Below are 22034 nucleotides of genomic sequence, written 5' to 3'. Positions count from 1 at the left end.
AAGGATATTGGCCTGTAATTCTCTCTCTCTCTTTCTCTCTCTCTCTCTCTCTTTGTGTGTGTCTCTGTCTGCTTTTGGTATGAGGGTGATATTTGCCTCATAGAAACTATTTGGAAGTGTTTCTGTTTCTTCAATTTCTTGGAAGAGCTTGAATCGGATTGGGAGTAGGTCTTCTTTGAAGGTTTAGAAGAATTCACTACTTAATCCATCTGGGCCAGGGGGTATCAGTATTTTTTACTTGGAACATATTTAAATAAATATTTCTTTCTCACCAACTGTATGCAGAGCATTTTAATATTTATCAGAAATTCAAATATAAATACAAAATTGTTACCTATGATACTAAGTGGCTTCTAGTCTTATAAAATATATATGTATTTTTCTTAGGGAGAATAACTAAAGGAACATAATTCATATAAACTATTTTTGTTCCAAACTAACAAAACAACACATGTAATATAGCACACTTCTTAATGATAAGATGCATTTACTACTTTCAAGCTCAACATGGAAAAAAAATCTTATCAATTTTAATTTTGAATATGAATAAATTATGGCTTTATTCGTAGCTTTGTAAGCCCATTCTATAGCAAGTTTTTCTCCTGATTAAACATTTTTCAAAAATAGAAAAATGTAAATCAGTGCAGAGTAATGGTTAAATACTTATCCTGATGTAGTTAATGTGTAAAGTAAATCAAGTGGCAATTTAATTCCCAATGAACATCTGACAACCATGGAGTTAAATATTAGATTTAAATGGGGCAGCTAATTCTCTCCTAGAATTACATTTGTCTCTTTATATGGGCACTCTGCCTAATGAACACATTTCTTTCCTCTTAAATTCAGGCATTGCTACTGGAGCCTGAGAAAATAATATACATTTGTTAATATTGTTGCTCTGATTCTCATAATAGACCTTTGGATTTTTATCACCCTGAGTTCCCAGAGGTACATGAAAGCAGTCAAGGCTCCAAATCACAAAAATTATCAAGGGGGAAATCTTATTAAAGTGAAACCTTAATCACCATTTGCATTTTATATCAAGTTGAATCTAAAGGAAAACTTTTGTAGATTCATCACCATACAATGGATAAATAAATGATGTATAAGCCTTATGCTGACTGTCATCTCATAGAAAAAGTAAAATAATTTCTATCTACATTGCATTTAAACTAAATGTAGCTCAATCTCAAGAAAACTGTTGTACAACATAAAATAGGCAAGAGAAGCTATAGCATGATTCTATTCATATAGGTTAAAATGCAACCAAAGTCCAAGTATCTCTTGTAGAAATATATCATTGGTAGCAAGTCTACAGAAGAAATAGCTAACCAAAAATTCTGGCTAGTAATTACTTGTGGGAGATGAATAGGAAAGTGGATACAGCCAAGAGAGGATAGAACACCTACTGTTCTGGTGATATTAATACCCCTCTCCCAGGTATTAATCCCAGGGATACTACAAGTTCAGGTCTCACCCATTGCAATGAAGTAAATAGCTTAATAAAACAAGTCACACAAGTATTTCAGTTATTCCTTGTGTATAAAAGGCATGTTTGTACTATATATATGATAGAAGTCTATTAAGTAAACAATAACATTTTGTCTGATAATTGTGTATATTGGACACAATTGGAGCAATAGCACAGCAGGTAGGACATTTACCTTGCATGCGGCCAACCCAGGTTCGATTCCTCTGTCCCTCTCAGAGAGCCTGGCAAGGTACCGAGAGTATCCCGCCTGCATGGCAGAGCCTGGCAAGCTACTCATGGCATATTTGATATGCCAAAAACAGTAACAAGTCTCACAAGGGAGATGTTACTGGTTCCTGCTCGAGCAAATTGATGAACAACGAAGGACAGTGCTACTAAAGTGCTCAATTATGTATGTTATTTTAAAGACACTTATTGCTAAAAAGTGTAGTCCATTATGAGAGCATTCAGTCAACTACAATTTCTTGGCTAGTGATTTGCAAAGCATAGTAAAGCAAAGGTAAATATAACAAAAACATCTCTAATGTGTGTGTGTTCGTGCGTGCATGCATGCGTGTGTGTGAGATACTTAAAAAGGATCCTTTGATAGACAAAGTGGTCATGGAGAACCCTCTGAAAGAATGGAAATTGTGCTTTTTTTAAAAAAATAAAATAGATTTTATTTGGAAATTCTTTGAAGGAGAGGAGGAAGAGAAAGTGGAAGAGTGGAGAGTAACATGTTCAGGAGAGAACCCCGGCTTCTCCAAAGGCAGAGAGAGCCCCTACACACACCCCAGCATTAAACATGAAAGCATGAAAGTACAACTCTCAAGAGGGAAGATGTGGGCGACACATGTGCTCAGGCATCACATGTGCTTGGCCTCGTGCACGCAAAAGCAGCACATGGGCTAGGGAAGCATATGCACTATACTGGCCTTTGAAGGGAGAATGAAGCAGTAAGAATACTGGGAGAATTTTACTATTTTACTTTATAACTTACATATTTCTATTTCTCTTCTCATGCTTAGCACTGAAAAGAAACTTTGTAGTCTAAAGAAAAACCATGGAAAAAAAAAAAGAAAAAGAAAAAAAAAAGAAAAAAAAAAACCATGGAATCTGCAACCACATAGAGCAACATTCAAATCCCAGTTCCTCGATTCCTATTCCATGAGATATTTAAATTCCCTCAGACTCAGTTTCCCTGTGTATAAAATGTAGAGGAATGCCAAGGTTGAAAGAGTAAATGAAATGCCATTGCTGGCCACACACTCCAAGCTCTAAAGTGTGTTGCAATCTCTTTTTGATAGCCATTTAGGGGCAAGAAGTTTAGAAAGAAAGGTGGTCATGACTGGCAGAATCTTACACTAAGGGAATCAACATTTGCTGTTCTGGATGAAGAAGCAAACCCCTGAGTGTTTCCTTTCAGGCTTCTCAAACTGGCTCCCCCCCTTTGTCTTGCCTCTTTCCACTTCCTCCCTTGTAGTGACTTGGTTCTTAGGACTTGTGATTATCTCCTGCCCCATTGCCCAGGGGCATGTGTGGATGAGTGGCATATTGTCTCTTCTCCTGTTGAGTCCTTTCTTGCCCCTTTGAGGCTTTGAAGTGCCAACAAAGGAGCTAAGGAAGCCAGCATTTATCACAGTCTAGACATTGCTGGTCTCCACAGAAGGAATCTGGGAGACTCAAGCCTCCTATAGATGTATTTCTCATCAGGAGGCCAAAGCTGGACTGAGAATGAAAGTTTGAATAAACAATGCCTAGCTCTTGGATTTTCCCTCCTTTCCTGAACCTTTCTTGAGAGATTCAGGAGTTCAGAAAGTTAAACAAGAATACAGGATGTGGATGCCTAGATTTCTTTTTGTTGCCTTTCCCCTCCAGATTCAGGTGAACATATGCAAAGTCTCTAGATATGAGACCTTTCATGATGAATCTATTACCTTCTCATTCTTCCTTTTAAGCAATCTGTAAATTCATTAATAAAGTGAACAATTTGGTCATTATCTTAGTGTTATAAGAACAAGTTTAGGACTGGAGAGATAGTAAAGGGATAAGTTGCTTATATTGCATATGGTGGACCCTGAATAAATCCCTGACACCACATACAACACCACATTGGTGGTCCTCCAAGCACCACCAGACGTGATTCCTGAGCACAGTCAGGACCAAACCTTGAGCACCATTGGGTATGCCCCTAAAACCGAACCAAGTAAATAAAACAAAAACAAGAAGGTCAGAAAGATTAGAAGAAAATATCTCCATGATTTATAGGCATTTATCCTTACCTTTCCTTACCTTAGGAAAAACCACATGACAGGGCTCAGGGTGCTTGAGAACTGCTTACTTTCTCCGAAACAGGAGGAAAGCATTCAAGTGGGAAAACCTGGATAAAATGTGAGAGTACGTGGGTCCCCAGAGGGTAATTCTGTGATAGACCTTTAGTTCCCTGATTCTGGGCTGGGTACAGGCTGTGATAATGGATCCCAGTTTGTTATTCTATTCTTATAGGGTAAACTGGGGAAGAGAGACAGGATTTTAATGTCTTTATTTAGTTTTTTGCCCTGTGTGGGTAAAGAAACATAATTTGAAAAGTTTTTCTAAACTTTGTTTTTTTATGTTTTTGTTTGTTTTTTGGGGGATTTGAGGATCACATGCAAAGATGTTCAGGACTTAGTCTTCGGTCTGCCCTCAGGGATCAGTCTTGGTGAGCCTCAGGGGACCATCTGAGGTGCTGGAGACTGACCCTGGGTTGGCTGCCTGTAAGGCAAGTGCCTGTAGAGTCCCTTTCCTAAGCATCTGCACCCTGGAGCTCTGCCTAGCTGGCATTTCACAAGCAGCAGCAATAGATGCCACTGAGCATCCAGGAAAAGACTTTTGCATGGACTCTGTATGAGTGGCAAGTTCTACTAGAAAATGACAAAGTAGCACTAACAATGTGATGTTGTCTGGCCGTTTAAGGGAGTGTGAGGCTCGGCACTGAGCTCCACCCTGTTTTGCTTTTGGTGTTCAGAGAAGAAACGTGGCCTGTGAATCTGGGGTGCAGGCACAGAGATTCAATGATATTTAATCATATCTATGGCCTTGATTAAAAATTCCATTCTTTTTTTGTGTTACAGTCGTTCAGCATATCAAGCGCCACAACATCGTTCTGAAAAGGGAGCTAGGTGAAGGAGCCTTTGGAAAAGTCTTCCTAGCAGAATGTTACAACCTCTGCCCAGAGCAGGACAAGATCTTGGTGGCAGTAAAGGTAAGAAAATACTCCAGAATGCATATTATTCGTGCTCACACTGATGGTTTTATTTTAAATAAGAATACAAGTAGCAATAACTTTGAGTTATTCTTCCAATTCAGTGCAAACTAAATTTTTGGTGGTGAATGGGGTCAAACAGAACTCAAGATGAAGTCATGAACTTTGCATATAAGTAGATCAACATGGAAAGTATCATGCTAAGTGAAATGAGTCAGAAAGAGAGGGACAGACATAGAAAGTTGCACTCATCTGTGGACATAAAATAACAGAGTAGGAGACTAACACCCAAGAACAGTAGTATATAATACCAGGAGGTTGGCTCCGTGGCTTGGAAGCTGGCCTCACATGCTGGGGGAAAGGCATCCCAGATAGAGAAGGGAACACCAAGTAAAATGTGATTGGAGATCCTGCACGGGAAGGGAGATGTGTGCTGAAAGTAGACAAGAGACTGAACACGATGGCCCCTATCGCAAACCACACACCCAAAATGGAATACCCTGCCACAGAGACGGGGTGGGGTGGGTGGGGGACAGGATTGGAGGGTGGGAGGGATACTGGGTTCATTGATGGTGGAGAATGGACACTGGTAGAGGGATGGGTTCTCAAACATTGTATAAGGGAAACACAAGCATGAAAATGTGTAAATCTGTAACTGTACCCTCACGGTGACTCACTAATTTAAAAAATTAATTAATTAAAAAGAGATAAAATAATGTTCTCCAGAAAACAAACAAACAAATAAACCAGAACTCAAGTCGCTAATGCTTGCAGACACTACTACACTGTTTCCTGATTGCTCAGTGCTTGTGCCAAGATTAGCTGGAACTTATCTCATGTTGGAGAGTCTGCCAGAGAGGACCTATCCCCCCAGCCTCTGTTCCACTGATCTATGTTATATCTCAGATACTTCCTAAATGTTTATAAGAACCAAGGATTTATGGCATGTCAGCAGAGTTCCATTCTGGTGTAAATTACAATAATCCACCACCATAAGAGGTACAAAGAAGTCTGAAATTCCTATTTCCACATAAACCCAAAAAGTATTATTGTCCTTCAACATGACACTGAACTTGAATAAATGCTGGATAAATTCTTAATAAATATAGAGATAAATGTCTATTAAATGAATTAACTGACTAATGAATATGGATATGGCTGATACAATGAAGAGACAAGCTTTTCAATTAATATAAGATACAGGGATTTTTTTCTGTTTGTTTCTGTCAAACAAAATATTGTACAAATGGCAAGTTTTAAAACAGTTATAACAAGGACAACTTTTCATTTGTAAAACTCAAATATAGATTTCATTGTTATTATACTATTGGTTCTATAAGGAACAAGAGAGAGTCTTTCTTGAATTTTCCCAACTTGCAGAATAAGTACAGTTTTTGAATGAAAAACTGCATTTACTTTTTTTTAAATGTAAAAGTCTTGCTATTTATTTAGCCATTGATTAAACTGACTAACCAGGGCATAAACTCCACATTACTTAAAAATTTTTTTTAATTGGATATACGTGAGACAGACCATTGCAAAGTTGTTCACAATTGGATTTCAGTCATACAATGATCCAGTATCCATCCCTCCACCAGTGTATATTTCCCACAATGCCCCCATTTCCCCATAACCATCCCCCAACCCCCCAAGCCCCCATCCACAGCTTCCTTCTATTGGAGATACTTTCCTTCTTGCTCTCTTTCCTTTTCCTTTTGTGCATTATGGTTTGCAATACAGATGCTAAGAGGTCATGGTGTTTGTTCAGGGCACTCAGTATTTTTATTGGGATGGTAAGGCTGGAGTAGCTTTTCAATTGAGTGGAAACTTTGGGGTGTGGATGTGACTGCTGAGGCTTCTGGAAGTACAGGGAAGTGAGGGGAGATAACCCATCCCGACCCCAAGAAAGCCTGGAGATTTCAGTCACAAAACCCCCATACCCAATTTTTCAATAGATTATATCTTGGTGAGGTTCATCCTGAGATGATGGAGTCAAGCTGGAGGTATGGCTGCTATTTTGGATTGTGGAAGCGAGCAGTTGCTGGGGGCTCTTTTGGGTGAGCACAGGCCAACCTGCCCCCCTTCGATTTACCTGGTCTGTCCAGCCATGCGCGGGTCCAAGCTTAACTGTGACTATTGATCTTTTTTGAGATTAATTATGGATCTCTGAAGCAAGGCAAGTAGTTGAGCTTACAGAGTGACACTGGAGTTGGTTTGTGGGAGTGACTGCCAGTGCTTCCATGAGTATTGGGAAGTGGTGGGGAGGTAATCCATCCCAACTCTGAGAAAGTCTGGAGATTTCAGTCACAAAAACTGCATACGAGAATTTTCAGTAGATTACATTTTGGTGAGGTCTGTCCTGAGAGATGGTGGAGTCTCTATGGGTCTCTGAAATAAGGCTAATAAATGAGCTTATATTGCTGAGCCAGAGGTGGTTTGTGGGCATGGCCCCACATACCTAATTTCTGGATATTTAATTTCTTGGTAAACTTGGACCCAAATTGTTGAGGTCTAACCAAAGGCACAGCGGCAATTTTGGGGGTATCAGAAAGCCTGAATGCACCATCAGTCTGGTGATGCATTTGCCCCGAAGGTACAGGTTGACCTATTGGTGGCATCATACCCCACCCCTCTGTATCTACTTTGTCATCGAAAGTAACCATCTAGAGAGATCTTAGACTCTCCAGAAAGTTGTAGTTCAGAGTGTACAAAGAGTAGATAGATATCTGGGGTATCATCAATGAAGCATGTACCAAGTAAACATCATCTTGCTAACACAGGCAAATGAAGGGGAGAATGAGGTAGAAGAGAGCGGGGAGGAGAGTAGATGCTAGAGAGATATGGGATCAAGTAGTCTAGATGTCCATGTGGGAATGCTTCTATGACTCTGGGGCTCTCTGATTCCATCTCTACTGCTTCCTTCTTTCTTTCAATACTAAACAGTTGCTTCGTTAAACATTATTTTAGGTAGAAAATGTTCAGAATATTTGGTAGTGTTATAAATCTTTGATTCTTCTGCTGTCTGCACCCACTCCCCATGACTCTTGGTTCAAAGAGATCAACAGTTACCTCTATTTTTACAGATTCTTATACTAGTGTCAGAAGAATTTATAATCCTGTTCCAGTCATGGGCTTCAGAGAGACTAAAGACCTGGATTCAGTTTGGGGTCCATGTTGGTGGCTATTTGGGATCCACCAAAGGGAGCTGAATTTAGGCTCTGAATTTACTTTATCACTTTAGAAGGTGGGAATCTTTGCATATTAGCCATTTCTGAAAGGTTAGGGAATCTGAGATGGAAGTGTGGAAATCATTTTGCTACACTGACCAAATATTGAAATAGCCATTAGGGGCCATACTCTATTTCTACTATTCTATACTTCTTGCAACATAATAAGGAGAGTGTATTGCATGTATAAGGCTGGGTCTCCTCACTATTTATACTGTATTTCCTTTTAAATATGCTGAAGCCAGTCTCCAGTGCCTAGGCAAGTGATGCTGATGAAGGGCTGGAGAAAATGTTGTGTAAATGTTTGCCTTGACCCAAGCACAATGCTCTCCAGAAGTACTGACACTTATGCCATCAGGGGTGGGGAAGTTTCTCTCTGGTTTTTATCTCTACTCATATCTCTAATCCTATCTCTGACCCAGATCTGAGACCTCATTCTTATATCCATCCTGACTTTGCCCAATAGGTATTTGTAAATTAAGGCCTGTTGAGAATGTTTGCTCTTTAATCAGATTGTTACAAATAGAATTCCCCACTCTGCTCAATCCTGACCTCTTCTCTTCGCTGGTTCTCTTCTTGATGAAATCTAAATAAAAATCTTTATCTCAAGTAAAAACGACAAGATGAATGCTTATGGATAACATTTATTCCAACTTCAAAATGACACATTCATTTAATTAATTAATTAATTAATTAATTAAAAAATCATTGGTTTGGGGTCCACACCCAGCAGTGCTCAGGGCTTACTCTGGCTTTGTGCTCAGGGTTCACTCCAGGTGGGTTCAGGGAACCATATAGCATGCTGGGGATAGCGATTTGAAAGGCAAATGTCCTATTTACTGTACTTTCTCTCTGGCCCCCTCAAGGTGATGCATTTAGAAATATTTATTTCAGTGGCTTCAAATATAAATTTTTGTTGAAACCAGAAGCATTGCTTATTTCTGGAATTAAATTAATTAAAGGTTTAGAGAGGTTGTCTGTTTTAACTCTCTGAAGTGCAAAGGTTGCAGCTACACAAGGAAAATGTTAAATCTTTCATGACCTCTAGCATAAACCACACCAGAATAAAACACAGACTTTTTGCAGTACTGTCTCTGGCAAGTCTGACCAGTTCATACTCAGAGCTGGCATCAACTAATTTCACACGTATTCTAAAAGGATGTAAATGAGCCCAGGAGTGAAAATGTCTATGTTCAATGTGGATTACAGTAAAAGAATGTTTTTTCAGGAATGAAGCAAACTGAGAACAACTTCCGAGGTCAGCACAGGCTGCCATCTCTGAGCTAAGGGCTGCTGGGCTTTCTCTCTGACTGGATTCACCAGGGCTGTTTGACAGCTTATCTCTCCGTTGCCTGGCAACCCCTGCTCCATTGATTATGCATGCTAAGGAACAGTAGCTATTGTCTTTTTTTTTTTTTTAATCTAGGAGCTGACTGGCTTGAAACACAAGGCTCTGCATTCAGATTGACAAATGTCAGACATCGGGCTTCAGTAATTTCTAGTGTTGCTTGGTTGAAATACTTTTAGAAGTTAAGGCATCCATAGGACTGATTTAAGGTGGATGTGATCCTAAGGCAATTGTAGTGCACTGTAGTACATGAGGGTTGATAATGCCACTCTTGCTAGTATATGCATGCTTGAATTCAACCTATTGCCTTTCTCTTAATATTTTTAAATGACCTTTGTTTTTCAGTGAAATAGGTTTGCCAACTTTTTATCTCATTGTCACTGAATTACAACGGAAGAATAGACAGGATGAGAAGGAAAGAAACCAGTCTTTGAGCAAAATGAGTATCTTTATGTATAAGTAACTCTATTGCCAAGGAAACGTTTCATAGCAGTATCCTTGCATTAACTGTGGCTGCATTAGCTATTTTTGGTTCTACCCAACCTGCATTTCAATAGCTCCAATTCTTACAACATTTTTTTGTGTTGTGAATGCATGCTGATTTTTGTTTTAAAAATATGGCCACAAATGTAATTTGTAGGATTCAAGTTTCTCCTCTCTTTTTCCACTAACAGGTATATTGCTAGAAACAACATAAATCTCTGAACACAAACAAGATTTCAGAAGTTTAAGGTATAACTGAAGTCTCATGCTTTGCAGACGAGAAAATGAGATCAGGGAAATCAAGTTGAGTTTCTCAGAGGGTAAACTGCAGCAGATTACAGGTCTTCACAGATAGCCTTCTTAAAAGAAAAGATGATAATATCTGAGTTCAACAGACCTTATTAGGTATATAATAACACTTTTACCTTTTCATGAGTTAATATGCATATTTACAATCCTTTAATTATTGACAAGGAAAGTGATGATTTTCTTCATCAAGGGTTTTATGAGTTGACAGATAAACCCTATGATAGAGTACCATATCTGGAGGACCCAGTCTAAGCCTCGTGGCATATTCAGAACTGGTGGCAATTAATTTAATCATATTCAAAAAGGATGTAAATGAGCCCAGGAGTAACCACATCTACTCTTCATATGTCAGTTCTCTCCTCAAGCTGACCTTCTCAGAAGAGACCTGGTTTTGTTATGTAGGTCAGAACTCTTCACTATATGCTATTAGGGAATCTCTATGTGTACTTTATGGCATTTGTTGAGGTTTTTAATTTGGTTTGAGTTCATGGGTTTTTGTCAATGTTATGATGTCAGTCTCCTTTGTTAGAATGATGCACTCTCAAGTGTGAACAGGATATCTCTTACACATTATCCAATACATGGCACCATGCAAAGAATGCTTGTTGAATAATGAAAGGCAGATAACGAAAAGATGGACCACAGAAATAATAGTCTTTCTGAAGCTGAAGAGGTAGAACAGCGGGCAAGGTGCTTGTCTTGCATGCAGCTGACCAAACTTTGATTCCTAGTACCTCATGTGGTCCCTGGGCCCAGCAAGGGGTAATCTCTGAGCTCAGAATCAGGAGTAAATCCTTAGCAAAGTTGGGTGGAGCCCAAGAAACAAGGTGTGTGTGTATGTGTGTGTGTGTGTGTGTGTGTGTGTGTGTGTGTGTGCGCGCGCGCGCATGTACAATACAGGGGGTGATAATAGTCTTTTGCAGAAGAGAAGAGCTGGCTACTGAATTTCTAGGTAAAGAAATTATTTGATTAGTTATCAAAAGTCACAATTTATTTTTGCTTTGGGAGCCAAACCCATCAGTGCTCAGTACTCCTGGCTCTGTACTCAGGAGTCACTCCTGATGAGGCTTGGGGAACCATATGGGGTGTTGGGAATTGAACCAAAGTCAGCCAGTGTAAAAGAAGTGCCCTATGTGCTGTATTGATCATCATAAATCTTATAGCTGCAATGCTGATGATTATAGGTGTATCATGCTATATAACGTAGTCTAATGAGAAATAATTTTGGAAAGTATTGAATTACCATAAAGATATGCAGAGACATAATTAATATTATTTAGCTGACGTTTTACATTTTGCCAGTGAAGGAACAAAAATCTAGAGAAGTTATACAGCCATATAAATTCACAAAGCTGAATGAGGCTACTCAGTCACACTCCTCATCATCTGGGCCCTGCTGTGCACCAGTGTGCTCTCACTGACTGAAGTTTCCTTGTGCCCTGGTAATGCAGAGCCAGGGTGAGCTCTACTGGTTTCTCCAGTCACAACTATTAGAGATGCAAATTGAAATGCAACATAATGCCAGTAATGCAAAATGCTTATTTGCATCCAAAATGTGAAATTTTTATGCTTTCCCAAATAGAAATAAAACTCAGGAAAACAGGTATAAATAATTAAAGAATAACTAAATAGTAAAATAATAAAAATTTGAATCTGGAGTGAGTTCTTTGAACTCAGGGGAGTATAAGAAAGACTTAATAATAAGTTTCTAGAAGAAGAGCAGAATAATACTCATTGGAAACCCACATCAAGCCAGTTTAAGCAGAAAGGGATATTTATTTGTATGATCTACTACAAAACCTAGCTATTGGTGATCTTAGCTTTAGGCATTCTTAGATCTAATTTTCTTTCTTCTCTCTTTTCCATTCCCTTATCCTATCCCCCAATCCCTCTCTCCTCCACATTGTGGTAATAATGACTTGGCAAAAATGGCTTCAGACTTTAAAAATATGCTACTCTAGCAACTCAATAGAGAACTCTTTCCCAATAAGTATGTATGAGTACAAGGACTGACTCCTATTGCATTATCTGATGTTGTGTTGCCAGGCTGTCTGGTCAAGGGAATAGAATTTTCTGATCATCCAGGAGGCCTAGATTACATTGCATTCTCTGGAATGTGCTCAGTCTATATCATACACATATAACCTGTAAACATTGTATTGGAGAGGCTGTATCATTATTGTTAATGAGTATGGATAAAAAGATGTCACAGGAAAAACCAAAAAAACTAACTTAAAGAGGAAAAAGCTAACTTAAAAACTAACTTAAACAGAAACTACAGGGCAGCTAAGCCTCACTGCATCTGGAATCATAGTGGTGGAATCTAAAGCTCACTCAGGATCTGTGGGCATGGCCCACATGCCATTGCACCTGTCTTTTGCTCCTGCTGATTACTAACATTTAAGCACTTGGCTTTGATGCCGACTGCTACTCTCATGGTATTTATTATTGACATTAAGATTCCTGTGACAGAAGAGTACTATTTGTCTAGTCATCCCATGCATCTTTGTGTCCAGTGAGCTGCCTGTATTCCAGTCATTCAATGCAGTCACACAATGAAAATGAGGTTCCTTATGGAAAAGAGTAACTTTCCTCAGGACATATGTGAAGGCAGTATAAGGACTCCTAAGGGAAACTCTTTGCATTGAAGCATTTCATAGATGAGAAAGAATCTTAGGAGTTCATCCATTCAAGTGCTCTACTCAGGCAAGTTTATTTCAATACAGATGGCAATCTTCCTTTTTCTTTCCCTCCTCTTCCCTCCTTCCTGCCTTTTCTTGCTTAAGTCCTCCAATGTTGATTAACAGTGGAGTCTCTTCCCCATTCCTCCATTTTCCTATGTTTCTTTCATTCTTCTCCATTTACATTGGCATGTGAAATCCTTGTTTCCACAAGACACAAATAAGAAAATGACAAGATTAATAGGGGCCCATTAGTTAGTAATGCCCTAAAAAGTAGTTTGTATACCTTATCAGGACATAATGCTACAAAAGTGCTATCAGCCTCATCTTTACAGGTCTCCTGGTACAGAAATTGTACTTAATAGTGTTGTTAGAAGCCTGGCTATCATTATTGTCAAGATATTGCCTAATTGATCTCTATTGTTCCCAATGTAAGTGCATCCTTTCCTAGTTTATTTACACATGTGTATGTTGGTGAGTGCATAAACATGCTTATGGATGTATAAAGCACTCACAAGCTTTGGAGGACAGAAACTATTTCCCTTGTAAGACTTCTGCCCTATAGGCCCCAGTTATTTAAATTGCTCCATCAATGTTTCTTTCCCAGTAACCACCTTTTAACTGTTCGAAGGAAGATGTTTTTTGTCTTGTTAATTTGTTTGTTAACTCTCTTTTCCAGTTTATCTCCAATTTATCCACAACTTTTCCAGAAACATTTAAAACCAAACAGTACATGACTCTCTAATGACGACTCATCTGGCACTAAATGTAGCTGGAAGATGACTTCCACACCTCTATATTCTTGTAGCTTATGCATTCAAGTAGTCATACGGATTTTTAATTAACTTTAGCATGATAGTTCATCTCATAACTGAGTCAGATCTAGGATTCACCAACACCAATCTAGAATTCACCAGGATTCACCTACACTTCTAAAACTAGTAAAATTTTCTCAGGCAATTGAATATGGTGTATTTTAAATCTGTCAATATATTACAGTTGTCAACTGTGGAAAAAGAGATCTGATTATCTCCTTTGAGTCAATATTTCTTTAACATAATGGTTGCTATGAATAGTTTCCTATCTTAAAAATGTAACTTTTGTTATATATAACTTGATATAGTATGCAATAATCCATCATTTCATTGCCTGGATTATTGCAACTATTTAAAACATATGATTTAGAACAGTTTCATATTTCCCGTTGAATATTTGGCTGGTGAGATTCGGGGCCACAAGAGTCAGCCTGACTGTGAAAATAAGGATAGCAGCAATCAACATTCTTGCTGTGAATCTTGTATTTGAGATGTCATTTGGTACATAATTAATGTCCTTTCAAATACCAGAAATGCAAGATTGAGTTGTTATATACAGAGTACTGGTTTCTACATTGTAAGCACTTTCTGAATATTTTTAAGTATGCTTTTTTTATTTAATTAGTTTTACATTTGTTGGAATATTGGAGAGCTAGCTATATTGCAATTTCCTTAATTTTATTTTTTTATTTTTTTTAATTTTATGAGGTAGTTCACAATATTTGATTACATTTCATACTCAAACACCAATCCCACCACCATTACACTTTTCCACCACCATATTTTGGAGGTTTCCATACCAAACCCCAATCCCTGTCCCAAAGCAGAACTGAAATAATATATTTTGTACTGTTTGTGATGAAAAGAATACTGAAAATGGTACAAAAAGTATTAATAGAGGAAAGAGTGTGAAGATTGTTCTACCTTGGTAGGGGCCAATTAAATATAAGATATCACTAACATGTTACCGGTTGAGCCTTGTGAACTTCCATATATATCCATATATATAAATACATATATGTATATATGTATATATACATCTGTAAATATATTTATGTATATATGTGCATATATATATATTTCCTCCTATGATTGGTTGCCTATTATTTTTACCCCATCAAATGTGGTGTGGTACTCTTGGAAAATGTATAGGGTGTGTCTTGTGATGTGTCAAATGTGGCTGCACAGTCCAGGAATAGGTTCACTTGTGCATGTGGGGAGCAGCCTGAATGTGTGGGGGGCAGCCTTGAGTGTGGCAGCAGTTGAGTTATGGAGGTTTTCGGCTGCCAGGGCTGGATACCTTGGGGTGGGAAGGGTTCTCACCTGCCCCCCTTTGGGGCTCCCCTGGTGAAACAGCCTGCTGTGGAGTCCAGTGGCATGGCTATGTTCAGCCACTTTCTCTAATTTTCATGTGATCTCTTCCTAATCTGAGTCTTTTAAAACACAACTTTGCCTAGTTTGCTTAATAATAATAATTTTGTAAAAATCTTCTATAAATTTATTTAGAAGAATTTTTTTCTCGGATCACACCCAACGATGTACCGGGGTTACTCCTGGCTCTGCACTCAGGAATCACTCCTGGCAATGCTCAGGAGACCATATGGGATGCTGGGAATTGAACCTGGGTCGGCTGTGTGCAAGGCAAACGTCCTACCTGCTGTGCTATTGCTCCAGCCCCTTAGAAGAATTTCTTAGCAGCCCTGTGACTGTGGTTGCTTAAAATACTTGGTTAGTCATTATCTTATAAGAAGGTTATCTTCATTCTGTTTTAGTGTAGTGTTGTTTTATAATAATTTCAAGAAGCATGTTGGCCCGTTAATGGCTGATTGAGGTAGTTTTTATAGGACAGTGTTTCCAACAGAAGTGTAATAATTATAAATTCAAGTCAAATAATTTTATCTTAAGATTTTTCTAATTTGCAAAATTTTTCTAATTTTTCTAAACTGCAAATAAACATGAAGAGGAACATTAATTTCACCAATGTTTTATCTCAGCATATCTCAAGTAGGAATATTTCAACATATTTATATTTTTAAAAAGAAGTATTTAAGTCAAACTTGCTTTAAAAAATTAAGTATTTTGCCCTTTAGCACGTCTCAACTTAAAATAATTATTTTTTCAAATAATCACTAGCTACATGTGCGTGCCTATTGGCTACTGGATTGTATACTGCAGGTGTGGGAGATATGAGAAGAAGAAATAGATTCAAATATTAATAAGTGCAAACCCAGTGATCCTAACTTCAATGAATTTAGACACATGTACAAAAACTGATGCTCTGAAGTCTTGAGTTCTTGCATTTTTGATTAGGAGTTTGCTCATTGTCCTCTAGAGTGAACTGTGACAGCCATTGGACAGAGTGAGGTCTGTCATAATAGTTTCTTCTCTTTAAACATTTAACCTTACCTTTATTTCTATGGTTTCTAAAAAGCATTTTAAGCATAAGAAAAACATAAAACCAAAATTAAAAAATGATTATTTGTATCCCAAATCATCTTTACTTGGAAGCTGAAAGTAAAGATACTTAAGGAGAAATATCAGTTTTCACATTCTCCAATATCCAATCATACCAACGAATTATAAAGCTTCCTTGGCTTTTTTTTTCAAAGATTCTCATTTGTTTTAACATTTTTCTGATGAATTGTCAATTCTGTTTTGTCTTTTGCTTTTATTTTACCTTCAAAACTTTCTCAGGTTTGTGCTTTAGTTTATTTTATGCTTTTTAAATTTCCATTTTAATTCTGTAGCAATATGAACTACTGGCAATAACTCATTTTAAATCTTGATGAGATCATACCCTAGTGAATGTCTTTAGAAAAGAAGGCAGTTTGGGAGTGTCAGGAAATTCATCAGGAATAAGAAAAAAATGAAGTTATAAGGCAGAGACACCAGAAATGAGAAAATAGCAATGTTCAGTTATGAGGGAAATGTGCCTACCAAAATGAAACAAGTGGAGGGAAATGTCTATTAGAAAAAATATATATAGCCCCCTCCCCCTTACAATGCCCATTGCCAAGGAACTAGCCAAGGTTCCCTTACTGAGTATAATGACAATTAGTCATGATTCTAAAACAGAGGTGCTTTTTATAAACAAGATTGATAGCCTGATTTTTCCAGCTTCTGATTGCTATCTGGCTATAGTTCTACCCTTACAAAAATTTGTCCTTAGACTGCCAAAATCAAAAAGATGATATTTTAACCAACTTCTACTGCCATATTTTTGGAATTGCTTAAAATAGAATTGAATCATAACATAGAAAAAGGGCCCAACATGCAAAAATAGATGGGCATATATGATAACGCCAGTCTTGTGAGATGAATTTGTCTCATGAATAGAGAAATTTTCTCTCTTCAGTTCAAAACTTTAACTGAAGCACTTTAACACTGTACTAAATAGAATCTCTTCTCTTTGTATTTTGCTTTTGGGAAGTGGGAATATTAGTTGCTTACTAGCACTTCTAGTCTGTCTCCCCCCTGTCCCAAAATTCTTTTCCTTCACTCTATTCTATGGCTACGCTCTACCCAGCTAATGAGAACAGAATTTGTTCTCATCTTGCAATAGAGACCTAAAAGTGTCAGCTGCCTTCTTCCTGTTAAATATGGACCAAAATGAGCTCATTTGGACACTGAGAAGCCTCGGCATAAAGAAAAAAATCTCTGAATAGAGGTTATAGATTTTCAGGACTTTGAGGAGTTTAACAGTAGCTGACTGAATAGCTTGATGGTCTCATGCCTTGTGGTGAAGTAGGAGTTGGGGAAGGGTCGGATGCCTTATCTCTACATCAACTGTTCTCAATTACTGTGTGACCAACTGTTTTTTGGCCTTTCTACAATTTGACTGCAGATCTAGTCAGGCTTTCAAATTCAAACTGTTGACATATCATCTCTTACCAGGGACCTGGGAGGCATTACAACCTGCAGACTTATCCAGTCCTTCTGCAAAACATATCATATTGGTATCTTTATTCCAGAGAGACATAAACTAGAGTTCAGAAAGACCCAACATAGAACCACCATTGTTGCTTTCAATCGCTTTTTTGATGCAAGGCCTAGTGCAGCTTTATGGGGACAATTTTCAGGGAGAACACACACTAGGAAACAATCCCCTCCACTTATGCTCCCATTTACTTATTCCCGTGACCTTTCCTTTGTGTTCATTTGTCATTTAGGTTGCTAGCCTATCTTTCCAAATGAAGATTCCTTTTTCATTTCTTTTAGAACCGATTCTAAAAATTGAGTATATCTGGGTCTAGAGAGATAGTACAGTGAGTAGGGCATTTGCCTTGCACACAGTGGACATGAGTTCAATCCTGGGCATCCCATTTCTCCCCTTCGCACTACCAGAGATGATTTCTGAGTGCAGAGCCAGAGTAATCCCTGAGCATCGCCAGGTGTGACCACCAAACAAACAAACAAACAAACAAAGATTGAGTGTATCAGAAAATCTTTTAGTGTTCAGCACTGGGTTGGGTAGTCAATGATAAGCAGGTTATCAAGCACAAAGCATTTCTGTCATCAGAAGAAGTAGTGAAAGTGCATAGAATGCAAGGTCAAGGGGCTGGAGTGATAGCACAGCGGGTAGGGTGTTTGCCTTGCATGCGGCCGACCTGGGTTCGATTCCCAGCATCCCATATGGTCCCCTGAGCACTCCCAGGGGTGATTCCTGAGTGCAGAGCCAGGAGTGACCCCTGTGCATTGCTGGGTGTGACCCAAAAAGCAAAAAGAAAAAGAATGCAAGGTCAAGTGCGAAAAATGCCCAGTTACTTTGTTTTGTTTTCTGAGATCAGGTAAAGACAGGGGTTTCCTTCCATTTTTTGCAATATTTACCTCCTTGCCTCATCTGCTATTTTTCTACTTGGAAATTCACCAAAAAGAGCAGTGAGTGAATTTTAAAAACATTAATGTAGATAAAATTCTTCTAAATAAGTCACCAAGATAAATGCTCCACTCTTCCTTCTGCAGCCAGGATGAAAGTAGTTTAGTGGAATAGGGATAATTCCAGTTTTTAGAACTTTAATGGATCAGAGTCTCAGATCCCAGGTTCTCTATCACTTTGGTTATTAAATGAAGAAAAATGAGGTTTCAATGGCATCTGCGTTAATAAAGCTTTATGAAGAAAGCATTTCTGTCAAAGCATTTCTCTGAGCACTGAGTGGCCTAAATTTACCCACTTTGAAGCAGAGCTAGTGGTGATATTAGGAGACACTGCTCAGGCAGCGGCAATAGTACAGTGAGTAGGGAATTTACTTTGCACATGGCAGACCTGGTTTCGATCCCTGGCATCCCATATGATCCCTGAACACCACAGGGAGTAATTCCTGAGTGCAAAGCCAGACAGAGAAAGAGAGAGAACTCAGAAAACAAAAGTATTATAAAGTGAATGTAAAAAGTTCTATGATCAGACCTTTAAAATACATCACCAGATATTAGTCTACTAAGCAGCTACATCTGACCCAATAAAAAGTACACTTATAATTTCTCTTCCTGTCACATAACCATTAGAGAGAAGCCTTAAACTCTGCTTAAGGCAATTAGAGGAAGTGTTAGTTTCTGTAGAGAGTTTAGCATAAAATAAAGCAAAATGAAAAAAAGAATATGTTTGCTTACTCCTACCACCCACTCCCCCCAAAAAAAGAAAAGAAAAAAATATAACAAACTGAACAAAAATTCAGGAGATCCAATTTACCCAGAGTATTGCATCCTGAACTTGAATTACATTAATTGTACATATAACTTACTCCCCTACTTACTCACAATATCTGAGGATGTGTGCCTTGAATTTGGATTCACATCTTCTTGGAAACAACATGGCTACTGGTGCAGGACAAAAGCTCAGCCAAAATACTCACTGTGTGTGAAATAAAATATCACCCAATTTCCTGCAAGTGAATCAAGAACTAAAGTCACTAGAGCATGGTTGGCATACTGTGTGATTTCTTCTTGGTGGCATATGAACAGCCATCATGTAGCTCACTGGGCAGCTATGTGTGTGGACAAACTGAAAAAGGCTTTGTAGAGTATGGCAGATTAGAACTGCAAAATGATCTCTGTTGAAAGTTGGGTGTATGAACATTCATTTATGCTCTTCTTTATACTGAACATTTCTGTAATATAAAATATTTATAGTGTTATATGAGCAAAGGTGAACAATACATAACATACCAAAAGCTCAGTTGGTCTCAGATATTGAGAAAAAACAATGTGTTCAGATGAGGGTGAGAAGGACAGACTCTAAAAGGCTTCTGTCTGAGGCTTAATGAGGGAACATCTGTGTGAGTGCTTCCAGCTGGAAAGCATCCTTATAGGACACTTTTCCTCAGTGATTAAGATTAACTTTGTTTCCTCAGGAACTTGGCCATTTACTGATACTCTGTGTAATAAGGGAGATGAATTTTCTTCCCTTGAGGAACCTCAGAGCCCACACTGGTAATTCCTTCTTGGCAGAACCTTCCCTTTGCTGTTCTCCATTTTAGATGTTTTCACATCATCTATTTAAGGTGTTGATTTTCTCCCGTTTCTGTCCCTTCCTTCAGACGCTAAAAGATGCCAGTGACAATGCACGCAAAGATTTTCACCGTGAGGCCGAGCTGCTGACCAATCTCCAGCATGAACACATCGTCAAGTTCTATGGTGTCTGTGTAGAGGGTGACCCCCTCATTATGGTCTTTGAGTACATGAAACATGGGGACCTCAACAAGTTCCTCAGGTACAGCTTTGGGAGACTACCAGATGGGAGGTGGAGGTGGGCTTGTATTGTTCTAATGGTCAGAGAGAGAAGAGTGGAAAACTTATTATCTGGAAGGGTCTGGCCTGCTGCTGTCACCATTGCATACCATAGAGAAAGGAATTGCTCCAGCTCTTCACCCAACTAACTACACAATGTGGTGCTAATAGTTCAACTCATTTTTAACTGTATTGATTATTTGTTAAATTAAATGTCATGTGATATGTGCATTGGAGAGGAGAATTAGTGGATCTGCAGGAGTTTGTCAGGCAGATAAGAGAATATTCTTTAAGACAAAGAGAACAATACTATCTAAGGCATCAGGGTCATAGTAAAAGGTTTTTGAAGACAATAGGAGAAGAGCAGAGAGAGAAATACAAGAGCTAGAAGGACTGAGGTCCTGAAGATACCTTTTTGAACTTTATTCTAAAGACAGAAGAAAACTCAGAAGATCAGTAGGCCAGAAGATCCAATAAAATGAAAATAATTCAAAAAACAGAAGCATTAGGAAAAGCTGGTCAGATATATCGGAGGGGAACACAAAAGACTCAGGACTGTGGGTTGGTATAATGAGCTTGTGGAATGCAGGGTTGCTAGCAAGCAGCAAGACAAGCCTTATGGGGAACATAGAATCTATAAAAAAGATAATTGGGTCTTAAATAGGATTTAGAATTTAGGTGGCCTAGCATTAATCTGGTTGGGCTTTGGTCAATGGTGGCATCTTAGAAAGTTGCCTTGTCAGGTGATGCCTACCAGGGCTTAGAAGAGTTTGTAAAGTTTGTAAAGTCAATGAGAGACAATTTAGTATGGACATCACGTAGGGAAACAATAAAGTTACTTTACAACTGTGAGGACCACTCCCCAAATAAAAGAGATCATAGTAGAGCCTTTCAGGAGACAATGAATCTAAGGGAACAGACTAGGTTTTCTGGCCTCTTAAAAAAGAGGAAATGAAATAGACTCTGGCAGTTCTTAGCTGAGTGTACTTGGATAAGTCTTTCAGTTTGCTCAGCTGAATATTGATGTAGCAAGGCAGGCAAGTCTGAATAAGATTGAATATAGAAATGTCTTAGCATTGGAGTGAATGCAAAGTGTTCAATGAACTGAAGCTGCTAGTGATTATTTATGCTAATAAATTAACTGCCTCAGTTGTAGAAATTACAGGAAGAGTTGAATTTTATAGAGGAAGTCTATTGTCACTGACACCCACTATGGATCATAGTAAATGTCCCTCCTGTCCTGTAGCTATCAAGAGTAAGAATACACGGCTGACTCAAGCACCTCTTGACACAAAATCCTGAATGCTTTTAGCAGCAATAAGGAACTACAAATAAGAGCCATACATTTAAGATAAGGAGCTGTGGCCTGAGAAATAGTACACTGAAGCAGGTAGGGCTTTCTACCTTGCACACAGCCAACCCAGTTTCAAATCCCAGTACCCTATATGGGCCTCGAGCCTACTAGGAATGATCTCTGAGCACAGAGCCATGAGTAAGCCCTGAGCACCTCTGGGTATGGTTCTCAAAGCAAAACAAAATAACAAAATTTAAAAAGACCAGGAGCAGTTTTGAGGGCCTGGGGTGGTAGGCACTTCTTGCTCTGCATCACAGATTTGTGTCCTTCAGGTGGATCCCCAGTCCACTTCACCTCAATACCCTCAGTGCTCCAGTCATCATGGGAAAATTCTCTCCAAGTTGCAACTACCTCTGAAACTGTTTTCTTTGAAATGGTA

At 38.5% G+C, this 22034-nt stretch overlaps 1 protein-coding gene across 3 annotated transcripts in view; it reads left to right on the top strand.

The window, feature by feature from the left end:
• NTRK2 (neurotrophic receptor tyrosine kinase 2) overlaps positions 1-22034 on the top strand; it is a 398774-nt gene that overhangs the window by 284549 nt on the left and 92191 nt on the right. For all 3 annotated transcript variants that reach the window (XM_055135520.1, XM_055135455.1, XM_055135589.1), the window contains exons 14-15: positions 4585-4715; positions 20112-20284. In XM_055135520.1, the coding sequence (XP_054991495.1) occupies positions 4585-4715; positions 20112-20284 (304 nt within the window). The remainder of the gene's footprint in view (positions 1-4584; positions 4716-20111; positions 20285-22034) is intronic.

This window comes from Sorex araneus, chromosome 1 (assembly GCF_027595985.1).
Source record: "Sorex araneus isolate mSorAra2 chromosome 1, mSorAra2.pri, whole genome shotgun sequence".
Lineage (NCBI taxonomy): Eukaryota > Metazoa > Chordata > Mammalia > Eulipotyphla > Soricidae > Sorex > Sorex araneus.
Note: the sequence above shows the minus strand (reverse complement) of the source record. Positions and strands in the feature narration are given on the sequence as shown.